This window comes from Pieris brassicae, chromosome 5 (genome assembly GCF_905147105.1).
Source record: "Pieris brassicae chromosome 5, ilPieBrab1.1, whole genome shotgun sequence".
NCBI lineage: Eukaryota > Metazoa > Arthropoda > Insecta > Lepidoptera > Pieridae > Pieris > Pieris brassicae.
This window is the reverse complement of record NC_059669.1, coordinates 11,791,334-11,803,544: the sequence shown is the minus strand read 5'-3', so window position 1 is coordinate 11,803,544 and position 12,211 is coordinate 11,791,334. Positions and strand designations below refer to the sequence as shown.

The 12,211-nt window shown below is 36.3% G+C and overlaps 1 protein-coding gene across 6 annotated transcripts; it reads left to right on the top strand.

The window, feature by feature from the left end:
• The first annotated feature begins 5,367 nt into the window (after positions 1-5,367).
• On the top strand, positions 5,368-11,954 carry LOC123709664 (clavesin-1). Of its 6 annotated transcripts, none has more exons than XM_045661154.1 (9): positions 5,368-5,505; positions 6,955-7,090; positions 7,908-8,061; positions 8,144-8,302; positions 8,421-8,514; positions 8,688-8,904; positions 9,518-10,420; positions 10,577-10,676; positions 11,871-11,954. In XM_045661154.1, the coding sequence occupies exons 2-7, from the start codon at positions 6,961-6,963 to the stop codon at positions 9,667-9,669; spliced, it is 906 nt and encodes a 301-aa protein (XP_045517110.1). In that variant the 5' UTR covers positions 5,368-5,505; positions 6,955-6,960; the 3' UTR covers positions 9,670-10,420; positions 10,577-10,676; positions 11,871-11,954. The 6 variants fall into 6 exon arrangements, with proteins under 6 accessions (XP_045517110.1, XP_045517105.1, XP_045517109.1 ...); XM_045661149.1 differs by having other exon boundaries at positions 6,945-7,090; XM_045661153.1 differs by having other exon boundaries at positions 5,368-5,544.
• Positions 11,955-12,211: the final 257 nt, after the last annotated feature.

Genomic DNA, 12,211 nt, shown 5'->3' with positions numbered 1-12,211 from the left:
GGTTTCGAACACGCGGAGGGCGTGCGTAGTTGCTCTTAAGACTAGTTTTTCTCGAGATGTGTTACACAATTACAAAACCAGTACAAATTAGATGTGTGTGCTTGGCTAGCAGGATGTGTAATTAGGTTCAGTTACACTTAGAATTGTGAACTTTTCTGTACCTCACTTGGATTAATCAAAATTGAACTACGATCACATTTAATTCACAATTTTAACATTTTAATATCGCACTTTCCCACGGACGGGCATGGCTTGCAGTTTCACGCACTGAGAGGTCACGCTGTAGTGACGCAACGCTTGGTCTAGGCGAATGATGTCTAGGCGAAATATAAATATTTTATGTGATTTACATAGAGCAAAAGATTTAAACGAATTATCTCTTTCTTTTTTTGTTTTTAAAATACCCAGTTTAATTTTACCACTATGCACCTATAGTCTTACAAGTGTATTTGTTTTTTTCGATTGGGATACGTAACAAAACCATTTTCTTCTGAACTCCTACAATTAAATAATATGCGTTATTAAATCCATTTCTAAGTCGGATAAAATGCAATTATATAAAAAGAATCGAATACAATACAATAGAACTCGATTTAATATTGAAAATAGTCGGTTTATGTGTTAGTTAGAAATAATAATGTCATTTAAAGAACTATGTTATAAGAATGTTAAAATCGTGGAGCAGCCACCACCACTATCGATAATTACTATGTTTAACCAAACCGTGAGTTTCGTTCGCTCCAAATGATGTCTTAGAAACTCAGCCCAGTGACATTTTAAATACGATGAAGGCCAGAACTGACATGAGAAGGGATTTTCTTCCTAGAAGCTTTGTTGAGTAAAGTAGGTTTTAATTCAATGATGATCATAATCACATTACTTAAAGGAGGATTCAATATTCAATAATGTGTATAATTATAAAATATATTATAAATAGTCAAATTTGAATTGTCAAGTTTCTTCGTTAACAGACGAAAACATTCAACCTTGTCAAACTTTTAGGTTTGAACATCAGATTTCTGTTTCTGTTCGGAGATCAATTATTTTTTTCAATAGGCAAGTCATGATTCGTCTTCTGTGCTTGAAACACTCCGATATTTTGTGTATGTGGATGTCCACAAAAAACACATGATCCGAGTTGTAACCTACCTTCGGGGCGTTTTAATTTTTTAAATTATACTTAGCTTCATTATTGACATTCATAACAAATTGAGCCTTATAAAACTAACTGGGACATAGTTATTTAATAGCATTCCTATTAAGTTATTATCAGGCGCTTTTTTTTCTTGTAGCGAATACATCTATTCGTTTTGCATGTGTGTGGGCCTGGGTATCCGGAAGCTGTATCCACGAATCGAGCACCATTCTGACTTTGGTGCTTATAGATGACTCACGAATTATGCCGTGATGTGAACGTGATAACGTATCCTATATTGTCGCACCGATCTACTGCAGGTGAAATATAATCCTTTTCCAGATATTCAATAAATATTTTGTCATATTCCTCGCGATAAGTAGGCGATGACTGTAATTTACGTTCGAGTGACATAAACCGCCTTTAGCTATGTCTTATAGATGAACCCAAATTAAGAGGGTTTTTCTTGAATGTACAACATATCGACATGACGAATCACGATAAGTTGTAGTTTTATATATGCGTTCACACTCTTCCTTTTCCTCACTTAGGAAAGCGGAAGACTTAGATGACGGCTCCTCAAGCTCCCAGAATTTACGCAAAATATTTTCTAAAGGGATACCCGAGTAAGCGTATAAAGCCGACGAACCTTTTATATTCAACTTTGAAGATAAAATAGGCGCTTCAACCATTAAAATAAAACCAAATGTTGTATGAACAGCATCAGGCAGGTCGTATCCAGGCGGTCCCTGGATTGCCCTGCCTGAGTAGTTTCAAAAACAGCTGCACACCGATCTACATATCAACCTGACCGGGTTCATGAAATATATCATCGGCAAGCGGTACGTTAAACAAATATTCCAACTTCGATCTATCAACCTTAGAAGTGGGTAAATAATCAGTAATACGTTTCACGATTAAATCATTAATGGAATATTTAATATTTTTGTCAAAACGAGAGGATATAACTATATTAGTTGTCCCTATTATATCATTCGAACAGCCACCAAACCCGTTCACATACATAGGTGCGGAAAACGTATTGTAATTTAATAGTAACTTTGTACAACACTCAGTTGTTATAAAATGATTTTGAGAGCCGTTGTCTAAAAGACAACGCAAAATATGCGGATTACCACGCGTATCAAAAGTACATACGCGGGCAGTACCAAGTAAAACCGTTGACGCTTGTGATATCAAAGTATTCGCTTCATTCTGCAATGAACATAGAGAATGTTATTAGGTTCGTCTAAAGAGCCAGATGCGACACGCGGAGTACTATCGACTAGCAATGACTCACGCTGCGACTCAATGGCTCGAGCGTTTGATCGCAGTCCACCTATAACAGGTTCGAACGGTTTCGCCTGTTTTTCAAATAAACTGGGATTTGACGAAAAATGCACAATGTATTGTGCGTATTGGTATTGCACGTTTTACAACTTTTAACAGAATTACAATTGGTGATTTTATGTTTTACGCTTTAACATTTTACGCAATAATTCCGTTTTTTAATGATATTGAATCGTTATTTTGTATTTAATTTTAAAAAATCTGGACAACTGTATAACTGATCGTGAATTTTACTATTAAATAAAGGACATTTTGAATTAGTTTGAACAGAATTAGAAGTTACAAAAGATTTTACGCTTTTGGAATATTTATTATTAGCCGGTTTTATCATAATAGAATTTTTTCGTACCAAAACTTTGCACTGTTCCCTTAAAAAAAATATTTGCTTATAACAGGGTATTTTTTCTTTTCTAAAGGAATTCTCAAATGAAATAATTGTTTCGTTGTCTAATTTTTTAAATGCCAAAAATAAAACCAAAAATCCAATTTGTTAGGTATTTCTAGTTTTTCAAAAGCTGCGTTTGATGTAACAAAATTATCAAGAAAACTATTTAAACCGTTAGTTGCCCACAAAGATAGAACACCTTTTCGGAATTTGAAATTTCCCTATTGTTGTGCACTAAATGGTTATAGGCTTCGTAGAATGAAGCCAATTATTTGGGTCGCCATTAAATTCTGGTAATTTAATTGAAGGCAATTTTAACTTTGGATGATCTAATTTCTCCTCAACTGTAGTACTTTTAATTTGCTGTAGCTTAGCCTGTATGTATATATGTATATTACAAATTCTTAAAAGGCCGGCAACGCACTCGCGAGCCCTCTGGCATTGAGAGTGTCCATGGGCGGCGGTATCACTTAACATCAGGTGAGCCTCCTGCCCGTTTGCCCCCTATTTTATAAAAAAAAAAAAAAAAAAAAAATGGTTGCGTACAGGTCCTGAAAGGACTACCATGTGTGAAAAGAAGGAGTGAATTGAGGATTATGCTTCATTTGCTCAATATTTAATTGAGATACTAAGTCATTAAATTCAGTACGAAGTGCTTACGTATTAGACGTTTTGATTTGGAATTTTTTTCGTCTTCCTTACTATTAAGGTTTAACGTCAAATCATATAATGATTGAATCTTAGAAAAATACGAATTTTGTCGTGCTTGCAATAATAATATGGAACTTGGAACATGTTCCAACTCGTTTGGTGAACATTCACCGGCCTCTGTTCTTTTATCAATGTTATCAACAAATAATTATTAATGATTCCAAAATTAACTTTATAAAATATTAAAATAAAATGAAATTTCAACAATACGATTAAATTCAACCATAAACAGATTTATTACTAACGTTAACTGTGAAAGAATTTTTAGAAAAAAGTGATGTAGGTAGGTATTAATTACGCATGATCATTCTCACCAAATCAGGCACAATCTAATATTAAATACGTAAATACGAAATACGGGATACGAAATACGTATAATAGATTTATTAATACGGGTATGTCATTTAAATTCGCGAGTAAGTTTATAATAATAGTACATAGCTTCAATCCGTTTAAAAAGTGTTTTCTTAATGTGTAAAAGCCATGTTAACAAAATACAATACTTAAGCGTTATATTCAAATTTTTGAGCAACTTGAAAATGGTGACAGTCAAACTCAATAATATGCAACAATTTTTTTATAAAATCATGGAACTTTGGGACTACGTACTATTTTTTTTAAACTGAATTTAACTTGTCGTTAATTTCTCAAAGAACCCGTCCACCGTATGCCCCATACGAACACAAATTATTAGCGTAATTAAAATGAAAATTATATTTTTCACCTTTTTTATATAAACATATATATGTATATGTAAACAGATATATGACCGAGAGGCTAAGTAGCAGGGGAGTGTCGAAATCTACCCTTTCCTAAAAAGGGACTTTATTAACTGAAAGGGTTGGCGTCTCCCGCCGGGACTGGGTGACAACTTTTTTATAACTGAGGCTTTTTCAAGCCCCACATAGCTCTCTTTCCAGATGTCTAAAGTCAGTGGTCGCAAGAAGGAAAGCGGATACGCATCGTAACGTATTCGTGCCCCCGTCTCCCCGACGGCGCCCCGCGAGAGCGTCTGCCCCCTCGTTTTCCGGTGTGCTAACGTGCGCCTTCACCCAAAAGAATTCAATTTTAATATCATTTTCATGGCACTCTTCTAGGTTCTGGCGAATCTCGGCAACTTGGAGATCGAGCGTTATCGCAATCGAGACAGTCGCTGAACAGAGCCGCATTTCGCCTCCTCTTGGTCAAATATGTCACTGCGTACCTCAGTGCGCCTAGCTCCACCTGGTACACTGTGCAGTACGGAGCCAGCCTCACCTATTTTATATTTCTACTCTCAGTCCTATCTTGCCACTCAGTTCATGCCGCTCCTACTCCCGCGGACGTTTTCCTCCCGTCTGTTATCGATTTCTGACGGGTCGACCAGTTTTTTGTAAGTTATTTTAAGTCTTTTGTGTCAGCTCAGCGTTTAGCAGTCGCGTCTCCATTGTCTTGCCACTTTTGCGCCAGGTATGCGCCCGCGGCCTCCTTAACGCGTAGGTCCAGAGGGGTAGTATACCTGCAAGCAAGACATTTGCTCTTTTGAAGAAGCGGAAGGGACCTTGACTTTTGTTTAAGTATAAATTGTAACAGTGTTAATGAAGCTATGTTTTCTGTTTCACATTAATTGTTTATCAATGTAATGTGTTTTGGTTTCGTGTATTGTCTACGTGTTTACTTTTATAATATCAATATAAAAATGTAAGTTCTGCTTTATTTTTTAATCTTAAAAAGGACGCGAATACTTGTCGTACTTGTTTTAAAAGGCTTACTTGGAGTAAAGTACTTTAGTGTTAGTCTCATTCACGCCGACAGCCGCACGCGCAGGTGCCGACACTCCGTCCTTTTTTTCTAGACCGCAATAATTATTGATATTGCTTGTAATCAACAATTAGTTACCTAATTGCTTTGTTTATAAATCATTATATAGTTCGCCGTCGTCGAAGTAAGTGTCTTAGAAATAGTGGAAAGTGCATAATATAAGGTAGTACTAGTTTTAAAACTTAAGTTAGTATACTTGACACATAATACTATTATTCGTATTGACGAGGTATATATGTATAAAATAAAATCCTTTAATACATAAACCGAGATAAAATCCCTTTACAATGATAAGTGTCGTTAAAACGTGAACAATAATTGCATTATGAACACTCGTTGCGAAAATAGTAAAAGTTATGCAGAATTCGTGTATAATGTAGTAAGTGTTCGGGTATTTTTACATTAGCCTTTTATGGCAAACGAGATTGTTTTAATACTAGCGTATGTGTCGTTTTAAATTACATATTTATTACATTTATATTTTACGTGTTAAAATGATCCCAAAACAATCGTGAGGTACGTAAATCCGCGGGGCAGAGCGAGCTGCAATAGCTAAATTAGATAATTCTGCCAATACGTTTTATTGACTTTCCGTGGTTTAACAATACGCATTTAAAGTTTCATTTAAACGATAACAGTTTATGTTTTATTATTTCATATCAACTCAATGTCAAGCGTAAACATATTTATTTTAAAAAAAACATCTCACTTAAAGTAACTATTTCATGTACTTCAAAATGATTCTCACGAATGTCATTTCAACAACGAGTCGCATAACAAAAATCTAATTTGTTTTGAAGAGCGTGAGATTGATCTACTTTAATCTAAATATAATATTAATGTAATTATTGTAATAACGACTATTATGTGTCCCCGGCAAAACATAATGGCCCTTATTGGCGGATATTCATTGTCCATAATTAATACTGTGACAATTAAATATCATTATTTTCAATAACACCGTTACGCAACGCTTTAAATAAATGTTTCTATAAAAGTTGAGTGATATTAATATATATTGTCGCTTCGCATTGTCCCCAAGTTCTGGAAGACCTATACACCCGAACCCCTAAAAACCGATTTTAGGCTTCTACGATTGCTCTGATCCGTCCAACTATCGCCCAATAGGTAAAACCTCTCGATCTCCAAAATAAAATCCATTATCAACGGCCAGCTCCTAAGGAATCTAGATGGCCACCAGCTGATAAGCGACTATCATTGCGTCCATAGGGGAGGCGCTGATAGTAAGTCTAGTCAGCCATGACCAACATGGTAAGGTTAGAAGCTCCCAGCTTATCCAGCGAGCCAGTGAAAAGATTGTGTCTATGTTTGCGCGTTTTATGCTAAAAAACATCCTTTGTCGCTATTCCTCTCTTCGAAGGCACTCTCCTTAAAGCCTCAGCTAGAATCGGAATACTGGGCGTTGAGATATCGAATCACGTTCAGTTTCAGGGATTTCACAGTTTCGGTAATTTGTAACAAGTCGTTGGTACGACTTTATTTTGAGTTGAATAGATCTATACCAACTATGAAATAACCAACCATACGATACATTTTTATCAGTTTGTTGAAGGGCAAAATGTTTCGTGTGAAAACGATTGAGCTGGCACAGGAATACCAAAAGAACCCTGGATTGACACCTGATGACATTGGAAAGCTACGTGAATGGCTGAGCACACAACCTCATCTGCCGTCCAAATATATCACCGGTACGTACTTACAATATCTATTTAACCGTAAATAATACTATTATCTGTTATTATCCATTTTATTACATTAACAGAACTAAATATTTATTAGTACATACTTTAAATTTTTAATAACTTAGAGTATATTTAAAAGTCAAAATACTCATTGTATGTAATATATATTATTTTATTTATAATTAACAGTACAGATTATTCATCGCTAGAAGTATTTTTAAAGGCATTCTTCGTTTGACGTTATAGTCTATTGATATAATCTAGGTGATGGCGAAATATTCAGCAATGGAGGAAGAGTGTGTAATGTCATTTTCACTGTTGTAGAAACGGTTTATGGCATTTGAAAATACATTAAAGCTTTAAATGTATGTAGTTTTGTATTTTGTTTACTGAATATTTATTGTTTTACTGGCTGTAGCGACTTGTCTGCGTGGACACAGTATTACTATATATATACGGCTTGAATATGAATCTAAAATTAATAACTTCTGGAATGTACTTATTCGCATTTAGCCAAGTAAGTACATTCCAGTAGTTCTGGCTTCATAAGAATGCGACTTACAATAATAATACGAAAAAATGTGCCTGATCTTAACAACAAGATTAGTCTCCTACTAAACACATCTACTTTAATATTTATCATGATCACGTACCTCACATCTAGTTGGGAAACCTTGGACACGGCTCTTTACTTTACTCGTACGTGCCATGCCTAAGAGGTAAGTTCGTGTAACTTTTGTTATGACGCTTCAAACTCTTTTATGTTTAACATATGCCGTCTTGTCGTTTATGCTAAATGAAATATAATTGTGTGATTCGACAGACTTGGATCTAATCTTGACGTACCACTGTTGCGAGAATAGTGCCGAGGTGAGCAAGCAGGTGTTGGACTTGCATTTCACGCTTAAGACCCTTTTCACTGCTTTCTTCAGCCGACGCGTCCTCGATCAACGCCTGCGCACGGCACTCTCAACTGCGTATGTACCTCTCCCACCAGCTCAGCTGTTTTAATCAAAGACGAGTCGTTTTAGACGCGCGAATGTTTGGTTACGGTTACAGTCTGATCCAGCCGCTGCCCACACCTTCCGTAAACGGCTACAGAGTCATATACTGCCGTCTGCTCGACACTGACTCTAAAAACTTCATCTTTTGTGACATCGTCAAGCTTTTCTTAATGGTATTCGAGCTGTGGCAGTACGAAGAAGGAACATGGCCAGGGTTAGTACGATTTGAAAGACCGCGAACTATAAACACATACTGCATGGTATCAATACTAACCCAATAATCATTAAATATGCTGATTTGTTATAATTTTTACATTTTAATTAAATTTCAGTTTCGTAATAATGATCGATATGGACCAAGCAACGTTGGCCCATATCGCCCAGCTGGACATCATGAGCGTAAAGCAGGCGCTATACTTCTTGCAGGTTAGATTTTATAATTGGCCTACTTCCTTAGGATAATGGTTACTTTGAACCTTAAACTTCAACCACTTTTTTTAAGTAAGTCTTTTTAAAAGTACTTGGTCATGTAGACCAACAGATTATCGCTGTATTTCTGTAAATCAAAGGTATTGTAAAATAGTGTATTATACTTGCAGGAGAGTATGCTTGTGAAGCTAAAGGAGCTACACTTCCTGAACGCAACACCTTTGATCGACAAACTGATGATGCTTATCAAGCCCTTCATGAAGAAGGAGCTGCTTGACATCCTTCGCATCCACCAGCGAGACTCGGACACGCTAAACCCTTTCGTTCATACTCACTCTCTACCCCAAGAGGACGGGGGCGCCTTTAAGAGTAGGAACATACTTAAAGGTATTTACAGAATATTATTATTATTATGTATCTAATAATTTGAAAAAGTAAATATTATTTTAATAAAATAGTTCGCAATTACGAGAAATAAATGCATCTAAGACTCAAAACACACATGGTAGAGTTTTAATAAACTCATTTGTGAATAAAGCGCTGCTATTTAACTGATCCACATGAATGGAACTGACGAGGAGTCTCACAGTCATTACACTCACCAAGTGAGCGTGAAACGAGGAGTTGTCTATTATTTATATTTTATTACTCATAGCACTTAGGTCATCGGATGTGTTGTCATTCGTCACGTTTATCTCTTAACGCCGGAAAACTGTACAAAGTATTCTACGCATACTTGTTTGCTGCTTCAAACTCTCTATAAGTTATAACATCATATCCTTTAATACATATGTATTACCTTCTACCGATATAACCTAAACCTACTTATCACGTGTTTGTTTACTTTAACATCAACTATTACCATAACATACCCTTAAGGTACCCATCAGCTCTTCTTTTTTATGGCTAACTTAGTCAATCAGTCTCTGTAGCTATGACTTTATTAATTTAAATAATATAATAAATAATACAATTATTTAGTATTCTTTTAATATTTCAGAAGAGCAGATAACTCGAATCCAAGCAAACCTGGACTTTTTCGAGGAAGAAAGCAAGAAGCGAGTGGCCGAGTCAGCTCGGCCGGGAAAAAAGACCACCATCGAAGATGTGTTCGGAATACAAGGCAGCTTTAAGAAACTCGATATAGATTGACAGCGATCACAGATGATCATACGCCCACTAAGTCCGTTGAAGGCCCAAAGATGTTTTAGTTAATTTATGGGCAAACGGTTTATTTCAGTTTAATATTTCAAGACTGGAATGTTTTAACACTTAAATATGCAAAATGTAATATTAAAAGATACAAATAATTCTTTATTTATTAATATTACAAAAATCTTATTGAGGAAATAAAAAATACGCCAAAAGAATTCTCGACGACTGTAACATTATGTATGGCTTTACTTCCGTGTTTTATTCCAATTTTGTACAACATTTAAACCTTACCTTATATTAGATTGGCTATAAACTAATTAAGCTTCAGACCATAGTTAAATAACCAGACACACAATACGAGTATAACGTAGACGCGTGCGCCATCAAGTGAACTGTCGCTCTGTTGAAGGTGCGAGTGTGTGAATTTCAATTTGCAATTAAACAACGAAATTTCGCTCGATTTTCTATAAAGTAATTACTAAAATGGACTCTATAAACGCTTCGACGCCCATTCAAACAGATTTAAACGCACCAATTATTTAGAATTATTCATCACTCAAGGATAATGTTACTTTTGACTCTGTCACATTGACTTTGAGACTAGTTTTGTGTGAAACAATAAGCAGCCGAAACAGTGGTGTCGTCCTATATAAAGTGTTGGTGTACCGGTGTCCAGTTGTATTTCGCTATCGCAATGAAGGTTCTGGTGCTGTTCTTTACATTGCTGGCGGTCATAGTCGCAGCTGTGGTGAGTAAATGTAGTTAACTTACTAATGAGTAAGTTGCTGTATATCGTTTATCAAGTAGGCTTAGTCATAGTTATTAGTGGATGATGGTGGGTGGTCCTACCACTGTTGCATATGGTGCAGCAGGTATAAGGTTTTTATAAAGCTTCTGTGTGCAGGGCGGTATGAGTGTAGGCCGCAGCGTGGGCTTCCAAGGTCCTGAGGCGCCCGCCGGATGCAACGGCCGAGGACCGCCGCCGCCGCCGCCGCCACCTTCCAGTAAGTTGGTTTTATAAAGTGAATTGTAAAGTTTTAAGAGCCTAGTGCCGCTAGTAAGCGGATAGGTCTTTGACATACAGTAGTTAGGTGTCGGCAGACAGTGTAGCCCTCGCTTGTACCAGAAGGCTGATTCCTACCGAAAAACTTATATACAGGATCACTTGGCAGATGTTTGACCTTATTCCACACACACAAAGTCGTTAGAACAGATTAAATAGATCTACTGTTGATAATGTTGGTTAACTACCTAGGTAACACTGAAAAACGGCTTTTTATTATAAAGTTGCCCATAATTTTATTGTTTTTCGAATCTAATCTCCATTCATCTCTACACATCGTCGCATTCTATGGAACCACTGAAAAAAGCAGTGGGCCCATTCTTCCTCTTCTATTGCATTTTCGTACGCTTTCACCGCATCTTCAGGGCTCGTAAAGCGAATACCAATAGTCAAATATTCAAAGCATTGTCGTGGTGGAGGAGCATCCTGCTTCGAGGGCGCTGCTGTCGATTTTTTCCAAGACAACAGGCAAACAGTGATTGACATACCAGTCTGCAGTAACTGTCCTTATATCTTCTAGCACAACTGTTGCGAAATGACCTTTCCAGGGCATCCATTCGGTACAAAGCTTCCAGACGCCTAAATGTTCGTGTAATATTTTTTGAACGTGACTCATACCAATGCCTAGGCTTTCACGTATCTGCTGATAGATCACTCTCTTATTTTACTCTATCATGCGTCGCATAGCACTGATGTTATCTTCAGTAGTCGCTGTTAAAGGACGTCCTTCACGCGGATCATCGTTGAGATTGCTACGTCCACGCTTAAACTCGTTAAACCAATTGTAAAGAGTGGCACGACATGTTGCTTCATTAAGAAATGCTAATCGCAGCCTATCATAGCGTTGTCGTTGAATAAGCCCACAACGAAAGTCATAATAAATCATTGACCGAAAATTTTCTCGCGTTAGGAGGATTCCATTTTCACGTTTTAGATTTACCGCCAATTCAGAAAAACAAATGACAAATGAATGCAATATACTACATCAGGTAACCAAAGAGTTCTAAAGTTGAAATTCGAAAAACGATAGGTCTAAACATTTTCAGGGTTACCCACGTATTATTCGCTATGATCTAGGATGACAACGATAACGGACCACCTCGACGATTTCTGAGACGTTTCAATTTGCTTTCAGACTCAACGGGCTAAATGCCGATATCTTCTGGCTCAACACGTACGCTCTCGACAACGGATACTGAATAAATTGTATAACACTATCGCTTCTGTTTTCTTTCAAGTTCCAATGCTATTTTTATAGGGTTACACAAACAAACAAACAAAAAATTATTCATATTTATGATTTAATCGTAGATTGCGTTACAAATTATCTTATTGTAACAATTGAAACTTATTGAAAAAAACAATTGTACTAATTAGTAATATTGTTTAAAACTTATTTAAAATGTTTCAGAAATTGTATAAAAATATAAAAGTATGAAATGGTAACATTGGTAAAAATAAAAATGTATATAATTA